At 42.7% G+C, this 21,279-nt stretch overlaps 1 protein-coding gene across 1 annotated transcript in view; it reads left to right on the top strand.

The window, feature by feature from the left end:
- The window catches only part of LOC102985291 (HYDIN axonemal central pair apparatus protein), a 106,711-nt gene that overhangs the window by 68,598 nt on the left and 16,834 nt on the right, over positions 1-21,279 (top strand). The window contains exons 32-41 of the mRNA XM_055078920.1: positions 4,706-4,910; positions 5,636-5,871; positions 7,769-7,920; positions 8,033-8,222; positions 11,585-11,687; positions 11,917-12,195; positions 13,781-13,923; positions 15,972-16,190; positions 18,453-18,613; positions 20,944-21,041. Coding sequence (XP_054934895.1) covers positions 4,706-4,910; positions 5,636-5,871; positions 7,769-7,920; positions 8,033-8,222; positions 11,585-11,687; positions 11,917-12,195; positions 13,781-13,923; positions 15,972-16,190; positions 18,453-18,613; positions 20,944-21,041 — 1,786 coding nt within the window. The remainder of the gene's footprint in view (positions 1-4,705; positions 4,911-5,635; positions 5,872-7,768; positions 7,921-8,032; positions 8,223-11,584; positions 11,688-11,916; positions 12,196-13,780; positions 13,924-15,971; positions 16,191-18,452; positions 18,614-20,943; positions 21,042-21,279) is intronic.

The raw sequence follows: 21,279 nt of genomic DNA on the forward strand, positions 1-21,279 counted from the left end.
CGGAGTGGTGTCAGAGAAAGCCAGCTCAAACAGAAGTTAAATAAGATCCAGAGTCTCATAATACCCAAAATGTCCAGATTTCAACTGAAAATCACTCAGCATACCAAGAACCTGGAAGCTTTCAAACTAAGTGAAAATAGATAAGCAATAGATGCTGACACCGAGATGACCAAGATGTTAGAATTATCTGACAAAAATGTTAAAGCAATCAACGTAATGCTTCAAAAAGCCATTACAAATATGCTTGGAAGAAATAAAAATATAGTAAGTCTCAGCAAAGAAAGAGAAAATATAAAGAAGAACCAAATGGAAATTTTGGAATTGAAAAAAATGAATCACCAAAATTTAAAACTCAGGGGATAGATTCAACAACAGAATGGAGGAAACAAAGGAAAGACTCAGTGAACTTGAAGCCAGAAATATAGAAATCCCTGTGTCTGTTTCCTATTCCTCCTATAACAAATTACCTCAAACTTCGTGGCTTAAAGCAATACAAATTGTTTCTCCTGTTTAAATTGTTCTGTAGGTCAGAAGTCTGACACAGGTCTCACTGGGTTAAAGTCAAGGTATTGGCAAGGTACCTGCATTCTTTTCTAGAGACTTTAGGAGAGAATCCACTTTCTTCCCTTTTCCATGTTCTAGAGGATACCTGCATTCCTTGGTTCATGATTCCCTTCCTCCATCTTCAAAACCAACAATGGTGGATCAGGTCCTTCTCATATCACATTACTCCAGCCTCTTCCATAGTCACATCTCCCTCTAACTCTCTTATGTCTGCTTCCTCCATTTCTAAGGACTCTTGTGATTACATTGGGCCGAGGATAGTACAGGATACTATCCCCATCTCAAGGTTCTTAATTCTATCATATCAACAAAGTCCCTTTGCCATGTAAGGTAATATACTCACAGGTTCCAGGGATTAGGATGTTGACATCTTTACAAGAGGTGTCCTATCTTAGGTGTCTTAGGATGCCCAATCTAAAGAAAAAGAGAAAATAGACTGTTTTGAGTCTACTGAAAGTCTGTTTAGTCTAATGGGAAAAAAATGAACAGACCCTCAGGGACCTGTGGAACTCTAACAAAAAAATCTAACAACCCTGTCATCAGAATTCCAGAAAGAGGTAAGAAATAGGTAGGGCTGTGGAGCAAGCCAGCGTTTGCTATTAACTTAAACCGGTATTAGTATCAGTCAGGGTCTGTTATTGTCATGGTAACAGGCAACCCTAAAAGTTATCAATAGCTTTAAACAACAAAATTCTATTCAATATTTCTCACTAATGTCTATGCAGGAGGAAGGAAGATACTGCGCCGGGTTGCCCTTACGCTCAGACCCAGGCTTTTGGGTTGCCATGGCAGACAGAAAGGGAAAGTGTGATAAATTATACATTGTCTCTTAAAATTACCTCTTGAAAGTGACACCCTTTACTTCTGCTCACAATTCATTGACTAAAGAAGTCACATGGTTTAATGTAATAACCATGTGTTCAAAAAAAGAGATAAAAATATATGATGAACAGCACTAATTAAAATTTATCAGAATATGTAGCAATACTCTTTCTTATTTTGCTTCAAGCAGGGGTTCCTACCCTGTAGTTCAGGGCCTCCCAGGACTACTGGGTGATGAGTGACACAAAAAGAATAGAAGCATTCTATTTTTTATGTCACTTTGGAGAGGCTTTATTTTATGCTACTTTCCTGAAGTAGTTGCAACTTTGGGACTCTCTCCATGGTTCCTCCTCTTCCTGTTTCTTCTTTTCTTCTTCCTTCCTCTCTGCTCTACTTCTCCACTCTTACCTCCAGAAAGAAAGTGTACTGTATTAAAGAGGGAAATGTATTAGTAATTACACTACTTAGTTGCTTAATAGTTCAAGAAATAACCTTTATTGGGTTACAGTGTTTGTAGAGCTATAATAATGTAAAAATTTGTATGCTATGTTATTAGAAATATACTACATTAGTGCATTTGAGAGAATAAGGTCAGAAAGTCCCTGTATAGACACAGGTAGGGTAAGGAGGAGGTGCTCGTGGATGGCTGTTTACATTCTGGCTACTACTTCACCAGTGAAGTAAGGAAAGAACACAGTTGGCATTCAAGCAAGTGGAGCAGAGGATTCAGCCCAAACTCTGTTACAAAGTCTCCACTTAGTTTAAGGATATTATAATGTCCTTATAGGATATATGTATATATAATATGGAGGATGTGTAATACGCTATTTTAAAAGCATATGCAAATGAAGAAAAATGATAACTGGTCATTGAGCAATGGTGGACCAGCTAATTCTACCCTGGAGAGAAGTCTGATGGAATTTGTGGCGGTGGTGGGGTCAGGGTAGGGGATATTGCAAGGAGAGAAAGAAGGAGTGAGATTCTTTGGAGAACGGTTAGGAGCCAAACTAGGAAGGCATATTTGGGGAGAGTTGAGCATGCTGCCTCTCTTCCCTTTGGTGGGACTGATCAGCCTGAATAAACCTGGTGCATTGCCGCCTCCATCTCATCTCTTTGGATAAATGGAAAGCAACCATAGATGGAGGGTTTTCCTTGTGAATCTCTCATTTAGTGTTTTATTTTGTTTTGTTTAATATTCGAGTATGGTTGATTTGCAGTGTTGTGTTGGTTTCGGTGTGCGGCAAGGTGATTTGGTTGTACATACACGTGTGTCTGTTCTTTTTCAGATTCTTTTCCCATGTAGGTTATTGGAGAGTATTGAGTGGAGTTCCCTGTGCTATGCAGTGTGTCCTTGTTGATTATCTATTTCATTCATTTAGTGTTTTTTTCAGTGTTGTTATAAAAGGAAAATAGTCTTTTCTTACTCTAGTTGAAAAGTAAAATATTGATAGAAAGAAGCATAAACAATGCCTAACCCTATCACCCTGAGTTAGTTACTGATAATATTTGGCATATGTGCACAATTGAGGTAATATATTAATAACTTTATACTATTTTTTCACCTACCTTTCTCATAAGCATTTTCCTAAGTCATTAAAACCTTTCATAAATATAATTTTGATTCCTATGAAATGTCTTATCATGTGAATGTACAAAAATATTTCCTTATTTTGTGTAAAATAATTCAGAATAAACCTCTACAAAGCTGTTTTGTTTTCAAAGAATGGAAATTCATGTTTGTCCTAAAACATAACTAATAATGTAAATCCACAAATAAATAAAGATCATGACACCCAAAAAACAAATAAATAAATAAAAAGGAGAGAAAAGAAAAGAAAAAGAAATAGCTAGGGTTGAAAAGGTACTCAAGGAAAAAAATGGCTAAAAGCTTCCCACATTTGACAAAATACTTAAACCTACAAATACAAGAATCTGGGAAAATCTCAAACAGGACAAACCCAAAGAAATCCACACCAACACACATCATAGTCAAATTTCTAAAAACTAAAGACAAAAAATCTTGAAAGCAATGAGGGAGGACTGACTCCTTACATACTTACAATATAGGGGGGAAACTCTTTAAATGACAGCAGATTTCTTACCAAAAACCATAGGGGCCAAAAGGAAATGGCACAACATTTTGCAAGTGCAGAAAGCAAATCACTGAACCCAGAATCTTATATCCAGCAAAGATATCCCTCAGAAATGAATGGAAAATCAAAATATTCTCAGATGAAGGAAAACTAAAATAATTTGTCACCAGCAGATCTCTCCTAAAAGAATGGCTAAAGGAAGTTCTCTAAACAAAAAGTAAACAATAAAAGAAGGAATCATGGAGCATCAAGAAGGAAGAAAAAACATGGCAAGCAATTATGTAGGTGAATTCAATAGACTTTGCTTCTCCTCTTGAATTTTCTAAATTACGTTTATCAAAGAAAAAGTTATAACACTGATATGATTCTAAAAGGATGTAGAGGAAATATTTTAAACACTTATAAAAGGCAGAGGGTAAATAAGCAATTGACAAGCAACATGGTAAACACTACAATTAAGGTGTGTGTGGAGGGAGGGGCTCCAGAAAGATGGAGGAATGAAATCCTGCTGTTCCTGGTAGCTGTTAAAAGTCATTGATGTAATCATTTTGTAATATATACAGGTATCAAATCATCATGTCATACACCTTAAACTTATACAATGTTATATGTCAAATATATCTCATTAAGCCTGAGGGCAAAAAAATAAGAAAGGAAGGAAGCTCCTAAGAACCAGAGAAGTGCATGATAACACCCCATGTTTTGAGCAGAGATTCTGTGCCAGATGCTTTGCTAATTGCTTCATACACATTCTTTTATTGAAGCCTCTGGTGATCTCAGGGTAAAGTCTTTAGCTTCATTTTACTGATAAACTAAGACTCAGAGAAGTCACTTGTCCAAGGTCAAACCGTCAATACGCAGCAGGGCTGCGATTCCAACCCAGGAGCATCTGACTCAAAAGTCCATAATGCTAACCCCTGTTTCCCATCTGGGTAAGTGCTGTACTATGTAGAATGTGTCTGTTCCCTTAGACCCCCACTTAACCATGACTGTTCAGAAGGAATGTGCATAGAAAGAAGTGCCGAGAGAGCCCGTCCCCGAAGACCCCCAGCCTCTCCCTGCCTCCAGGAGAAGAGCTGGGCCCAGAGAGAGCCTGTGGGGAGAGCCCCCCAACCGCCCCCGCTATCCAGTCCCTCTTGACACCGTCTCATGACTCTGGTGGAAGGGCTCAGACTCTGCCACCCACTCTGCCTCTACCCCTCCTGCCCCTCCCACCCTTCCTGCAGGCTCGCTTCACCCACGGCATGTTCACCGTGTACCCTGGGTTTGGCTCCATCCCTTCCGGAGGAATGCAGGTCGTGACCGTTGACTGTGTGGCTGACCCTGTGGGAAGATGTGAGGAATTTATAGCGATTGATATCTCTGACCGAGACCCAAGAGACCAGCCCGCTGGCATTCCTTACAGCCTGTTGGCCGAAGCCTGTCAGCCAGGTACTGGGCACTCAGATGGGACAGCACCCCTTAAAAGACCTTCCTTCCTCTGTAACAACCCCCTTCCTTGCAGATGCCTAATAGACGTGGCTGGGCTTCTTCCTTTGGGACCTTAGATCTTCCTCTGGTGTCTTCAGCCATATTTTTCCTTAGAGACTTACAGGGCATGCACACCTACAAGAGGATGTGCAGCTTTAAACTCCTGGTCCTCCTGAGTTTGATCTGGGATTCTCAGATGGATAGTGTGACCTGGGAATCATGGTGCAATGGGATACGGCACAGAACCCAGAAACACTGAATCCTGCTCATGGCCAGGCCGCTCCCTGTAACATATGCACAAGAGAACAATGGCCAATGACTGAGTGTATTACAACTTTAACCCAGAAAGATCTCAGATGAAGCACGGAGACAGCTCCTCTTGCTCTGGCTGTAGGTCCCCTGCAGCCTCTCACCAACGTGGGCCAAATGGCTCCTCCCTTCCTCAGCTCACCCCGGATCTTATCCTCCTTACCATTGGAAGGAAAAGGTGGTTGGAGTCTGGGGACCAGCAAAAGCAGTCCGAAAGAGGAAGAGAAGACAGAGTTTGTCCCATCCCTCACACCCTCTTGTGTGAATTCCCCTCTATGATTGTCCTTTGTTGGAGTCTAAACCTCCAAATTAGGAATTACAGAGAGCAGGAATCGAGCTCTCAGCCTTCATCTCACAGTCTTCCCTCTGCTCCCCAGCTTTCGTGACCGACAACACCACCTTGATATTTGAGGAGCACCAACTCTGTAGCAGCGCCAATCTGTACAGCATCCTGCAGACCATAGAGAGTGGGGGGCTGTTTGTGGAAGATGAGAACAAGTTCATCTTCTGCAATGTCCTGGTGGGCCATCAGGCCAAGGCTCGGTTCAAGATCTCCAACATGGGAAAGATCGCCTGTGACGTGAACATTGTGGTTAAGCCCGTCTCCAACAAGGTGAGTAGCCCCAGTGGCCCCGGCCCACCATGGTTGGCATAAAGCCAGGGCAAGAGCTCTTGGAAACCCCTGCTCTGGAGCCTGTATTGTGAATGGGGATTATCTGGCTCTCAGGCCCCCTGCAAGTTATATGAAGGGACATATGTTTATCCCAGTAGGCGTCTCCTCTGGGTACCTCTGTGATAAACTGGTTCACACGACGGAGCAGCGCACTCCTTCATCAAACACTCATGTGTCTACGGGACAAAGCACTGTGGGGAGAGCCAAAGATCGGGTCATGAAGCCTGCTCAGGTGGCATGTTGGTCTGGCGAGGGAGATTTGGGGGGTGTCAGACTCTAAGTGTGAGGTGAAATGGTGAGCCTTTATTGACCTCCTGCTGTATGCCGAGCACTGTGCTAAGTGATTTTCATTTATTATCTCATTTCATCCTCAGAAGTTTGTAGTATCAGATTTTGTGTTATTATCCCCATTTTATAGTTGGGGAAATTGAGGCTCAGAAATGCTAAATTCTTCCCCTAGGTCCCAGAGCCTAGGGATATAAGGCTTGGTTTAAAGCCAAGCCTCATCTATGTGCAAGATAAATAATAAGTGTCCATCTCGGGGTCTGCCAGACCAAAACTGCCTTCCCTGTCTGAGTCACACCATACTGAGACCCTTTTCCCTCGCAGTGGAAAGAAAATTCAGGGTACCAAAAGAGAGGGCTGAGTCAGTGGGTTTCACTCACCCGTGATTTCCAGTCAATGTACTGCAAACACTGCTAGTGTCAGCTCAGCCACATCAGTTCTCTGCCCGAAGATAGAATCTCGGCCCAGGTGGCCCTTGTGCCCCAGAGTTGGTATTGTTCTCATGGCTGATGGTGGTAGGGAGATGACCGAGAGGGCTGGTCTAGTCTAGAGCCAAAAGTGGTGTGCATTTCCGGGGGACTGTCACCGCAGAGGGACACGGGTTGAGAGACTATTATCACTTTCTGACCTTTTGGGGACAGGAAAGGGCAGCTTTCTCCCTATTCTGTTCTAAAAACGTAAAAAGTGAGCAAGGCTGATTTCTAAACAAAGATCGGTTTTTAACAGGGATTTGCAGACATTAGGTCATCTTCCTCCTTAATTTGCAGATTATTCCTTGGAAAGAGGAAAGAAACCTTATGCTCTCAGCTTAAGAACAAGAAGGAATAGTCAGTCTTGAATCCCACCTGCCTCCCGTGAGAATAAAAACTCCTTCTGAGGCCGTTCCGGGGGTCCCTACAGTCCATACAGTCCCCCCCAGACACTGCCCCAAGACAGGAGCAGAGAAAGTGCTGCGGGAGGTGGTTCTAGCCAAAGCTCTTGGAGTTAGAAGGAGCAGAAACCCACTCAGGCTGGCCCCAACATAGCAAGGTTTGCTTCAGTGAATCCGAGAGCTCACACGCAGGGCAGAACACAGCATGTAGCCAGAGGTCTGTGGGACTGGAACTGTCACCCGAAATCCAGCTTTCAGAAGACCAGCCATGGTCCCCCATCTGCCAAGAGCCACGTGTTTCTCACACATGGTGTCTCCACTGCTCCTCTCTCTAGTCTGGCCAGCTCAGCCTCACGTCAGCAACCACCAGGGGTCTCTGGCATCTTAATTTATTTGTGTGTCGGGGTGGGGCGGCCAGGGGATCTGACTATCTGAGATATGGTTTAGTTCATCTGTTTGAGTCCAAGATTACAGGTCTGGCCAATTATTGCTCAGGGGTGGGTCCCTGAGTACCCAGGCCGCTCCTTCCAGGATCATGACTATGCAAGCAGTGGACATGCCTACTGCAGAGCTTAGAGGAGGGAGATGTCACAGCAGGGCTTGTAGAGGTGAGCAGCAAGCCTCGTACAGACGCAAAGTGGCACACACACCGATCCCTGCTTCCTCCCCGCCCCCAACCAGATCTTTGCCCGCATCACTGACATCTTTGAAGTGGAACCCAGCAAGATGTGTGTTGCCAGCCGCTCGCATGCCTTTGCCACGGTGTCCTTCACCCCACAGACCATGCAGACCTACCAGTGTATCTTTGAGGCCACCTTGGACGGCTTGCCCAGGTACCAGCTCCCCAGCTCCCCCTCCTCCAGCAGGGCAGCAGGCCACACTCTCTGTGAAATGTCATTCCTGCCATGCTAGGCTGACAGGCCTTGACCTTTCTGTTCCCTGCAGCAACCTGGCCAAGAGTCGAAGCCTCATGTTTGATATTGTTGGAGAGGGGACCCTCCCTCGAGTGACCGTTGTGCGGCCGATTCTCTATAACCAATATGGAAACCCCTTGCTCCTCTTTAAGAGGCTTCTGCTTGGTCGTTCAGAGACACTGCCTCTTGTCCTCAAGAACAATGGCACCATCCCTGCCAAGGTACTGCTGGAGGGTGAAGCATGGGGTGAAAAGGGAGAATCATTTAGAAGCAAGACTTCTGACATTGGGGTTTCTGCCATCCCTAACTTGTGAGGACTTCTTTGATGTTCCTCATACGTTAACCTGGGTAAGACATGGGACATGCAGAGGGGAATTAGGCATGGTCTGATTACATAGTACACTGATACATAGTACACTGATAATTACTGTGCGAGGCAGTGAGCAATGATAGTACACCAAGCTGAGTGGGTAGGATTATGGGTGTTCTGAGTGTCTTCCTTATTTTTTCACTTTTTTTCTGTAATGAACATTGCATTTGTAATAAGGAAAAAAGAAAGAAACTTCATCAGGGGCGAGAGATATAACATCAGAAGGGACTTTTGGTTCAGCAATTATGTTTTTATTTTACAAAAAAAAGTGATAAATTGTGTAAGTGTTATAGAAAGAATTGTAGGACTTTTGAAAATAATTTACTCCCCTCTAGAGGAATCCAGGAACATTTCACTATAAAATGACATTTGAGCTGGGCGTCGTCGCAGAATATAGCTGGGTTTCGGTAAGTGGGCATTGTGGTGAGTGAAGCCTAGGCAGAGAAAGAAAACTGCAAAGACAAAGGCACAGAAGCAAAAACAAACAAAAAAAATTATAAGGTACAAATAGGAACTAGTAAGCACCAGCTTTGTGAGAGCATAGGGTATAGGTTGAAGAACAGTGAGAGATAAAATATAGAAGGGTAGAGTGAGGGGACAGTTTGTGGAGGGCTTTGGATTCTACAGACATTATTACTGTTGTTGTTGTTGTTTATGTGGTTAGGACTCATTTAGATTCACCCAGAAGTTACCGTTTTTATTGCTCTCCATTCCTGCATCTCCAGCCTACCATTTAAGATCCTTTTTCTACCTACTGAAGAATACTCTTCAATATTTCCTTAATGCAAGTCTGCTAGTGGTGAATTCTCTCAGTTTTTATTTGAAAATCTGAATTTATCCTTTATTTTTAACATAAATTTTGCTGGCTGTAGAACTCTGCGTTGGCAGTTGTTTTCTTTCAGCAAATGGGAGATATTATTCCAGCGTATTCTAGTTTCCATTGTTATGGCTGAGGTGTCAGCTTATAAGTCAAAAATGTTCCTCTACGGCAGTCTTTTTCCCCTGGCTTTGTACCTTTGTATTTGTTTTCTGCAGTTTTACTATGATGTGTCTAGGTATGGATTTCTTTTAATTGATTTTTCTTGGAATTCACCAGGCTTCTGGACGCTGCAGTTGATGTTTTGAGTCAATTTTGGAAAATTCCTATATGTGTTTCAAATATTGTTTCTATTCCATTCTGTCTCGTCCCTCCTTCTGGGAAGCCACGTCAATGTATGGAAGGTCTTCTCATTATATCCTCTATGTCTCACAACCTCACTGTATTTTCCATCCATTTTTCTCTGGGCTTCATTTCTTTTGTCCTACCTTCAGTTCATTAGCTCTCCTGTTGGCTATATCTAATTTTCTATTAAACCTTCCATTGAGTTCTTAAGTTATTATATTTTTCAGTTCTAGAATTTTTATTAGATTGTTTTTCAAATCTGCATAACCAGTTTCTATGATTTCTAGTTTCATGCCAAAATTGTCAGACTTGGCTTTTATTTCTTGAACACAGTAATCACAGCCATTTTGCAGTCTATACCTGATAATTCCAAAATCTGAAGCCCCAGTGGGTCTACTTCTGATATCTGCTGCTTCTGTTCATTTTTGCCCCTGTTGTCTTGTCTCCTCATGTGCCTGGTTATTTTTGATCATGTGTTGTATTATATTTGAAAAGTTAATTTAGAAATAATTAGGTTAAGGATGTATTTTTCTTCAGAGACAATTTTCATTTGCTTCTGCCTAGCACTTGGGGGCACTAGAAACGCAGGATCACCTTAAACTGGTTTTAGGGCTTGAGATTTTCTGTGTTAGACAGATAATGCTGAGCAGGATTGCTATGCTTGGGAGAGCTGCTTTATATCCAGCCTAACTTTTGTCTTACTGTGCAGACCTTTGGGGTCCTAGTCTAGAGCAAAGAAAACACTCCCACCCCTCACAGGACTTTTGCCCTCTTAACACCAAGAGACCGTCAGAAAAGCACAGTTCAGCCTCCCATCTGCCTCTTCCCGACTGGCGAATGCCCCAGGTCAAAAACAGCCCAGAAAGTTAGGCTGGCCTCTCTAGACATCCCAGATCTTGGTCTGGTTACTCTTCATTATCTTCTTAGCTCTGTAATGCTTCTGAAATCGGTGCGGGGGGGCGGGGGGGGGCGCTGTTTGTTTGGGTTTTGTTTTGCATTTCTTTATTGTCTTGAGTCCACATTACCTAGTTTACTATTACCCTGAATGGTTTCCATTATTGTAGCTTTATAAAATGTATTAGCACCCATTCTCTCTTTTTCTAATCTTTCTTAATGAATTTTTAACAGTCTCTCAGATGAACTTTAGACATCATTTTATAATGTTCCTCGCAAAATCCTATTGGGATTCCTATGAATTATTTAGGGGGGAATTTCTACTTTTAGAGTATTTAGGCTCTCCACCAGGAACAACATTTAGGATTCCAACCCATTTATTTACATCTTCTTTTATGTCAATATTTTTTCATATGATTCCTCTGTATAGTTTCTTATTAAGTTTATTTCTAAATATATATATTTTTATCTCAGAAGCTTCCTATGTGATGTCACTATTTCTTCCTTCTTCGTGCCTCATTTTTTGTATTGTTCAATCCTGTTCATGATGGTGCCAGCATTTCTATCTTCTAAAAATGTCTGCTGGTTCCTCATACATAAAATATGATATATGGCTTTAGGTTTTTTTAATCAGCTACATGGCTTCCAGTGGGCTGTAAAGCATCCCTTTTCTCCAAGTAAGTCAGATGTCCACCTTGGTTTTCCTCTTATCTTGGCAGGACGCTCAGCATGACACTATCAGGCAACTAATGTGTTAGTACCTAGAAGATACTGGTTTTTAGGAACTCATATTCATGCAAGCCCGCATGGAAAGACGAATATTCATTTCCATTTTACTAGTCTAGTGTATATTTCACAACTGCCTCTGTCAGTAACAGAGGCCTTGGCAACCCCATTTTGAGTGGGTAATCCAGAAAGTCACCTATACTCTCTGGACCTCTGGTTCCTTATTTGTATAGCAAGGGCTGAGCTAAATTTTTGTTTGTCCTCTCCAGGTATAATATTTATTATATCTCTCTTAGTAAGAAACTCGAAAAAGTGAACACTAGGCTCAATGATTGTTGGGGTTACTCCCCCAACAGCACAGTGTCTCACTTCAGTTCAGAACTCATGAGCAGCCCATAAGCTTAACACTCAATCTATTTCCCTTATGCCAGTTGCATGTTGACCTGCAGGACCAACTAGGAGTCTTCTCCTTGAAGGGGAAGCCATCTACCTCCTACATCTACATCATAGAGGAAAACAAACCACAAGCAAAAGGTAAGTAGGGCAAGTATATCTTCTAGAGAGCAATGGGTCCCAGTAGCTGTTTTGTTAGGGGACGAACGTGTACCCAGCCAGAGTCAGATGCCCAGTCCCGTCACCGATGGCCTCTCTAGGCGAGGCTCATTCCCACATGAAGGCTGCTTTCCCTTGAAGAGTCCAGGTCTTTATGGATACGTCTTCCTTTAATCTGGTTCTAGATCATGTCTCTCTCTTTTCGTTGCAGCAAAGAAGGCTCACACAGCCTCCCTGGTTGTTCCTCCTGGAGACACAGCTGAATTTGATGTTGTTTTCCACTCCCAGAAGGTTGGGAGAATGGCAGGCATCATCCACTTGTCAGTGATCCACAACCAGTACGAGGAGACGGTCATCCACGTGGTGGGAGAGGGCTACGAGGATGACATCACCTTGGACAACATCCGCGGGCTGGTGGCTTCCTCCAGCCAGGAGGCCTCAGATATCTCTGAGATCATCGAGGAAAACATGATGGAAGACTTCGTGGCGGGTGAGAGAAGCAGCAGTGAGGTGTTGACACCTGTTGGCTTGTGGTTCATTTTATATAAGGATGAAATTTAAATAACAGGTTGGCTAGCTTCCTGGGAATTTAGGACTGAATCTCCTCTTTGCTACTGTATGCTCCCTCATGCCTGACTCAATCACTGCATTCATCCGTGTGTTCCCTCAAAGAACAGTTGTTGAGCATCAGTGTGCATGTGCCTGGAGTTCCAAAGTGTAATTAATAAGAGAGTCTGTCCCTTGGGGAGCTTATTCTTTGAGCTCAAATTCCAATTTGGCTAATAAGAGAAATTCAAATTCCAGATTAGCTAAAAAGTGAATCCATGTCTCTCTCTGGTTTTCCCTGTCTCTATCTTTTAGCTGGCTTGCACTGGCATCCTCTGTTTCATCTGTATCATGTACCCTAGACATTCTAAGAGAAATGGCGGGCTGGGTTAATTAGAGAAGGTGTAGGTTTGTGCCACCTCTAGGAGACCGTTCTCCGCAGCCTCACTACTCAATGCGCTGTCTGAGAACCTACAGCATCAGCGTCACGTGCGAGTTGTTAGAAATGGGAATTTCAGACGCCTCCCCAGCACCTCAGACCTACTGAATCAGAGTTTGCAGTTTAACAAGTTCCCCAGGTGATCTGTGTGAATGAACATTAGAGCTTAAGACATGCTGCTCTGCAGTTTATCAAGCACTGTGACTTCATTTGGTTGATTATATTCTTTGGGTAGGAGAATATTTACTTCTTCATTATTATCAAAAAGCATTTGCTAAACACCCTAATTGTGAGTCTGACTGCTATGAAGTGAGTTATAAACACAGTCTCACAGTTTCTCTAGGAGCTTAATTATAGTCCTGGAATGTAGCCCTAGGCAGTCCGTACAACATGGGTTAAAATCAGTGCTCCTCATGTTATCTGGTGTTTTCACCTCTGTTTGTAGCTACAGGGTGGCATCTTTCTTATCAGGGGTCAAGCAGGAGCCAGCAATGCACCCTAGTTCAGAAATCAGATTTCATACTTTTAATAGGGTTACCAGATTTAGAAAATCAGAACACAGCAGTCCCCATTAAATTTGAATTTTAGATATTAAATTTGAATTTTAAATAAACTATAATTTTTAGTATATTTGTGTCCCAAAATTTTGCATGGGACATACTTATACTAAAAATTACTCATCATTTATTTGTAATTCAAATTTAATGGGGACTTCTGTATTCTGTGTGGCAATTCCAGCCCTTAATAGTACTGTTTCAGCAAACAAATGGAGTTGGTGGGCGGGCAGTGGGGAGCTATGTTTTCCTTTGTACAAATGGAGGTGAGGGCCGGAGCGGGTGGGTGGGTGGATGGATGTATGAATGGATGGATGGATGGATGGATGGATGGATGGATGGGTGGATAAGTAGACTCCCCTATAGGAGAGAAAGCTTGCTGGTGAAGGACGCCAGGCGTTTCCAGTATAACCATCCAAGGAAGGTGGGGTTGCATGAGGGTGAGGCACAGTGTCTTTCAGGAGCTGCCTCCGTGGGGAAGTGAGCCTGCAGAGGAGGCAAGAGGGGACTCACTGCCCCCTGCTTCTGTCCCCTAGCTGCTCTGGTGAACCACATCCAGTTTGGGGACTGCCACATTGGAAACAGCTATAACGTGAGCTTCACAATCACTAATCACAGCCAAGTAAATGTGATACGGTTCGAATGGCCCCTGTTAGCCACAGTTTCTTTCTCCCCACAGGTAAGTGAAAACCAGTCCTTATTTTCTGCACTCCCTTAGGCCTAAGCCAACCCCAGTTTGATTGTCGGCCCATTCCCACAGCTACATAGGTTGGGATGGATGCATCCCTCACTCCGACCTGGTACCAGAAATGTCCCCTCTGGCCTAAGAGCAGAGAATGAGGTCACCAAGACTGAGGTTGAGGAATTCCATGGAGACCTCCATGGATGAAGACAGGTCCCAGTCTTCCCATCCCCAGGTGTAGACCTGTGTCCCCCATGGTGTGTGTTCTTTGGAGCATTTGTCCTGCAAAAGTGGTTCATCAAAAGCTAAAATGGGGGTGGTGGGTTTTGTGGACAACAGAGATTTAGAAAATGTTACAAGTTACATCTTTCTCCTACAGATTCTACATGCCCTTCAGCATATTAAAACCTAGTCAACTTTGTTTTACCTGGAATTTTTTAACCCCTTCTTTGAGTGTCTCACAAGCACACATTTTATGAATTGCTAACCAAAGCTCGACATCGAACAAGGCCTAGGACCACGTGGCAGCAGAGCCTCACCTCTGGCCAGCACTTGTTTTTCACAGACAGTTCACTTCTGAGTTCCCAGGACACTGGATGTATCCATGGCCTCTTGCTCTGTTTCAGCCACTGAGTTTGTTCAAGCACAGAACTCTAGGGGGTTAGAGCGAGGAGGGTTGGGGACCCTACTTTGCCACCTTTAAATTAGGGTGCTATCAGGAAGAAGTGTTTTGCTTCCTGGAGAGACATGAAGTGATAGTCAAAGAAGGTAGAGATAAGCTTCTTATGGTCCATTTACACACCCACGGGCACACACTCGGGTATACACCCACATGTGTACACACACACACACACACACACACACACAGTTGTAGCCTTGGGAAGTATTAAACTTTCTTCTCCCTTCACTTTCCAGCGGAGGAGGGGTTTTTTTATCTATTAGAAACATGAAAGAACTATATATAGTATGTATTTGGGTATATGTATGTGCATTTATGCATGTTCAATCACAAATGATTTTATTCTACAAACCAAATTGGATTTCCCATATATCTGGAACACTTCAGCAAATCTCAGCCTTTTTGGTCTCAGGACTCCTTAATACTCTTAAACATTACTGAGGACCCTCAAAGAGCTTTTGTTTATGTGGGTTATGTCTATCAATATTTACCACATTAGAAGTTAAAACTGAGAATCTTTTAAAACATGTATTTGTTCATTTAAAATATAATAACAAACCCATTACATGTTAATATAAATACCATATTTTTATGAAAACAGCTTTATTTTCCAAAACAAAATTGTGCGAGAAGAGTGGCACTGTTCTACATTTTTACAAGTCCCTTTAATATCTGGCCTAGTAGAAGAGAGCTGGATTCTCATATTTGCTTCTGCATTCAATCTGATGCAATATCGTATATCATGTAACCTCTAGGAAGCTCCATTATATACTCACGAGAAAGTGAGAATGAAAAAGTCAAATGCCATCTTAGTATTTTGATGAAAATAGTTTTGACCTTGTGAACTCCTGAAAAGACCTCGGGGCCCCCAAAGGTCACTAGATCATACTCTGAGAACTGCTAAGGTACTGTGTACATCTGTCCATAATTTGTATAGGTCATATGGTTGAGAAGTACAGGTTGTTAAGAGTGTGGTACCTGGAGCCATACTGCCTGGGTCTGAATCCAGATCTTCTAACATTAATGGTATGACCTTGAGCAAGTTACAAGTTTCCTTGTCTATCAAATAGGGGTGGTAGCTGTACATCCCATAGGGCTGTCGTGGGGGTTAGTAGAATTTTGAGAAGGTTTAGCATAGTGCCTGAAGCATGTAACAGTTTGGTAAATATTAGCTGCTCTTGCTTTTATGAATAAATTTCTATCTAAGAACATCTTGTTCCTATTTAAGATGGTCTACATATACGGGCTTGAATGGTGCATTATTTTTCGCCAAGACTTTTGACCCTGCCCCTAGAGTGGCACCATGAGGCATCAAGAGTCCTCAGGATTGAACTCCCCAAAATTCTAACGCAAGGCTCTTCCCCAGGTGGGCCACCTCCACCCTGGCTGTGCCAAGGACATAGTGGTGACCATGAAGTCAGACGTGCCCATCAACCTGAAGAAGATGGGGATCAAGTGCAAGCTCTCCAAGATCATGTTTCAGCTCCCTGCAGACCAGGTCCCCGACTGGGACGACCGCATGCGCACGGTCAAGTGGGTGGACGTGCTCAGAAACACGCCTGGGACTTTCACTACAAAACGAAAAGTGAGTAGGGACACCAAGCCCCAGTCTGTCCAGGCCTGCCGTGCTTGGATGCCTCCTGCCCTCAAGCTCAATGTCTCATCATTTCCTTCTTTCATGGAAAAAGGAAACGGTCCCTGTTCCACCTGACCTGGGTTTCCAAAGCGGCGAACTGAACTTCCAAGCAAGCCACCTGCCATCCACACTACATGGACCACACAAACCACACACCTTAATTGGTAGAGCTTTCACTGAAGTCTTTTAAAAATTTTTATTTATTTATTTATTTGGCTGCACCGGGTCTTAGTTGCAGCATGCAGGATCTTCGCTGTGGCTTGTGGGATCTTCAGTTGTGGCATGCAGGGTCTTCATTTGTGGTGGGCGGGATCTAGTTCCCTGACCAGGGATCGAACCCGGGCCCCCTGCATTGGGAGCTCGGAGTCTTAGCCACTGGACCACCAGGGAAGTCCCTCTCATTTAAGTCTTGATATCTAGTTTCTAGTTGAGCAAATCCTCCCACTTTTTTCTTCTTCAGAAACCTCATGGCTAGTCTTTTAGCTACTTGCTTTTTCCCTCAGTGTCCAGAATTAAGTTAATTATAATCTCTTGTTCGCGTCAGAATCTCATCTTTGGTCCATGTGTGCCCCTCCTTTAATTATCCCTTCGTTGGTTTCTTTTTAATAATATAATATAAATAAAATTATAATAATATAATTAAAATAATTTAATAATAATATAATATATAAATAAATAATATAATAAACCCACACCCAACACAGGAAGTATAACCAGGATTACCTGGGTGGTTCTCAGCCATCCCACCCCTGCCTCTCTCCAAGACGTGGTCACTACCCTGGGATCTCATTCCCTTGATTTTTGTTTTTATTTCTTTTTAAAATTAACCTATGCATTCTAAAAGGCATATTGTTTAGGTGTAGTTTTTAACTTTATTTTTTTTAAAGGTCATTGCGTGTGGTCATCTGTATTGTTGCAGGCGGCTGTAGCACACCCATGTCACTCCTATATAGAATTGCATTATTTTATACCCATTCTTCTTTTGAAAATTAGTTGGGGTTTGCTACTGTGGACAGTATTTCTGTGAGCATTATAGTTCATGTCACACGGTGTTCATTTGCAAGAGTTTATATCCCTAAACTGAGTCACAGGAAGTGGAATTGCTGAGTCACAGGATGTGTGAATGCTCAGCTTTCCAAGAAAATGCCCAAGCATTTCCAGAGTGGCTCTTTGCTAGTAGGAGTATAAATTGGTACAGCCCACTTTGGAAAGCACTTGGGCATTATCTTGGAAAAATAAGAGTATTAGTCATTTTATTTTTGATAAACTCTTTTATTCCTGTCTTTGTCTGCAAATGTGCTTGCCGTATTTATCGCTCATATTTTGACTTTAATGAATCTTTTCATGATTATCTCCATATTGTTTTATTCTGAAGTATTTTGCTTATTCTTGGCCCTTTATTTCTCTAAATAATTTTTTAATCCATTTAAACAAGTACTGTGAAAACCCTGATGGAAACTTGATTGGAATTGGATTGTATCTATAAATCAGTTTAGGAAGGATTGATAATTTTATAACATTAATTCATCCTTTCCATTAGCAAGGTATATCTCTCTATTTAGGTCTTTTTAAAGATGTTTTTTTAACTACCATTCATTTTCTTTAATAGTAATAAAACTCTTTAGGTTTTTTTAATTTGTTTTTGAGTCCATTTTATTAAATTATTTTTCTAGGAATTTTCCCTTCAACTGAGTTTTCATGTGCATCTTCATCAAATTATTCACAGTATTTTCTTATCGTCTGTTTAAATATCTGTGGGATGGATAGTGATATCTCCCTTTTCATTTGTGATATTGGTTATGTATATTTTCTCTTTTTTTCTTCTTGATCATTCTCACCACAGGTTTTCTAAATCTTTTCAGATAAACAGCTTTTAGTTTCATTGGTCCTCTCTGTTTTAGATTTATTTTCTGTTTCATTAATATCTATTCCTACCTTTTTGATTTCCTTTATTCTACCTTCTTGGAGCATATCTGACCCCAAAATTCATGCCTGTGCCGTCGTGATGCTCTCAGTAATTTCTTGTTGTTCAATTTCTTCCTTTCCTACTTCTGAGTCATTTTAGATTTGGCCTCATCATTTCTTCTGGAACTTGAGTCTGTGAGTTGGTTCTCATTTGCCTGGGTAGAAGGAAGCACTGTTTTTTCTCCCCATTATTCCTGTGAGGCAGGTGGCTCTGCATCACCGAGGACACGGCTGCTTTTGTTACAGGTGATAGAGACGGATCCTGAGCCTGCTTACTCAGTACTAGAAGAAAACTACCGAGAACTGCAGCTGCAGATCAGTGCCCACGTGAATTTCGCTTCGTACAAGTGCCAGACGAGCGACGTGCGCTTTAAGGAAACGCTGGTTTCCCAGACCCGAGTGTTTGAGTGAGTCATCAGAAGCCTCCCGACACTCTCAGAGAAGTTCTTTCACTCCATCATTCACTGGCTCCTTCATCAAATATTTATTCAGTGTCCACAACAGCTTAGACCAGACATCACATCTGTGCACCAGAGGGTCTTTGTAGGTCCAGTGAGACATTCACACCCACAAAACTATTGAAGTTCATGCTTAAAATCAAGATGTAGACCTGGAAAGACAGTCTTACCGGGAAGGTGACATCAGGCAATGGGCTTCGGTGGGAACAGTCCTTGCAATAGCCCGTATCACCACCCAGGAACTATTCCTGTTGCCCCTGCCCCAGGTGACAGCTTGGACAATACCTACGCTGGCGGGCATGGGGTCCATCTTAGCTTAGAAGGCCGTGACCAACAGAAGCCAACATTTCTCATAACCACTCCATGGCTATAGCTTCCAGGATCCCTGCAAGGGACATGCCCAGTTACAAGAGTCACTACACTCAGAGAACCCCAGTGCTATGGCCTCCCTCCAGGGAATCATGATTCCTCCCAGTCCCGCCCAAAGCAAGTTACCAATCAGGGGTCATTTTTACTATAAACAAAGTTGTCTAATAATATGGCTGACATTTCTCTCTTATCAGGCTCCCACAGAAACAGAACTAGAAAATTAATTCAAAGTCGAAATTGTCCTTTGAAGGAGAAAGGGTTATGTTAACCCTTTATCCACGCTCAGGTGACACAAGGATGCTGTGGGTCCTGCTCTCAAAGAGCTCATAGTGGGTGTTGGGGGAATGGGTGAAAGTAGTTCAACTGATGGTTGCAGTACGGTGCTCTGGGTTTGCAGGAAGCGTACCTAAAGCAGACCAAGATATGGGGAGAGACAAGTGTCTGGGAAGGCTTCCCGGACAAAGTGGTGGCCCAGCTGAACTTTGGAGGAGAAATAGGAGGTGGCCAGGTGAAGAAGTGAGAAACAGGGCCTTCAGGCAGAGAGAGCAACATAGACAGAGAGAAAGCCTGTGACTATTCTTTGAGAATTACAAACACAAAAGCGAAATCCACTTACATTTCTGCATTGTAAAAATTAGTAATTAACTTGTTCAACTCATTCTGCATTTGTGGCACTTAAGGCGTCCTCTCAAATTATTACAGAACCAAAAGATAGGAAGCAGGAAGTGGAATCTTCTGCTGATGGCCATTTTACCTACAGCAGGGGTTGGCAAACTCTGGCCCGTGGACCAAACCCAGCCAGCTGCTTATTTTTATAGCTACAGTTATGTGGACACACAGCTGTGCCCGTCTGTTTATTATCGTCCACGGCTGCTTTTGCACTTCCACAGCAGACGGAGCAGTTGCTGCGGAAATCTCTGGCACGCAAAGCTCAAAACCTTACTATCGGGACTTTTACAGAGCATTTGTTCACTCCTGGACCTAAACCAAGAATGCGTTTTACTAAAAGTATTCTGTGCCACTGAGATTTCTCCTCTTCATAAAAATTTGCTTTAGGATAAAGACCAGTGCTCATAAATTCACACAATTCATAAATTCACACCAGCCCCTGAGGCCAAAGCACTTGACTTCAGGCACAGCTACATGGTCTACCTGGACCGGATAATGGGAATCTAACCCCTAAACCCCGCCTTTAGACCTACTGCCCCCACCCGCAACTCTCAGCTCCTACTTCTCCCCTAAAACTGGGAAGAGCGTGTGTGTTTCTTTCTCTTGAACAACGGTTTTCTTACATCAAGGCCTCATCCTCTTGCTGTGACTGTGATCAAGTTTAATCGTGATTCCAGAAAAAGCTTCTATCTCCCAGTTCTTGTCTAAGAGCAGGGAAACTTGAGACAAGAAAAGTCTCCACTAATTGAGAATTTGAGACAAGTTTGTGTCTCAGCCAGTGAAGGCATCTGAGGCAGGGGTCAAATGGTTTCTGACCACAAGGACATTGTTTCTGGTGGAAAGCAATTCAGGAAAGGAGAGGCTTTGGAATTTGCTCCCGAGGAAGGTGCTGTCTTGTGAAATAGTTTGTTTCCTCTCTCATGGGAATTTTTCAGGATTACCATGATGCAGGCTGTGAGCTCATTGCACAGGCTTCCGGTAGTATGCAAGATGATTTAAGTGCTAAACATCTGCATACTTTTACTTTTAATAGCTATATATAGTGTATGTGTGTTTTAGAAGGAAATATAACTAGTATATCGCATGCATGATTTCAGATAAAATTGCTTAAAACTTGTCTTTGAAGAAATATTTAAGAAACGAAGTGACTTGACTTTAAAAAGTTAACGGTACAGGTGATGTGCAGACAGGACAAAACTCTGAAGCACATTTCTCAATGCCATTCCCTCATCTCTTTGCAGGTTTGAACTGATTAATTCAGGAAATGTGCAGCTGGAATTCAGCTGGATCTCAGAAGAGACGGCAAAGGCTGTCAGCTTTGCAATGCCAGATAACCAAGGTAAATGCGGTGACGGGTAAAACCCAGGGCTTGAACTGGGTCCCCAGTTAGTAGAAGAACCTTGTTCATGGAGAAGCAAGCACTGCTCCAACGGCCCCCTAAGTAGCAAAGGAGAAGCAAAGCAGAGGCCTCCTGGCATCTGCAGAGCCAAATGGGCCTGAGAAACTCAAGAGCTGAGATCTGCCTTCCTGGGGCCCACACAGATGCCTAGGAATCTGTTCTTTTAGATCTTAACCTT

Source organism: Physeter macrocephalus, chromosome 17 (assembly GCF_002837175.3).
Source record: "Physeter macrocephalus isolate SW-GA chromosome 17, ASM283717v5, whole genome shotgun sequence".
NCBI lineage: Eukaryota > Metazoa > Chordata > Mammalia > Artiodactyla > Physeteridae > Physeter > Physeter macrocephalus.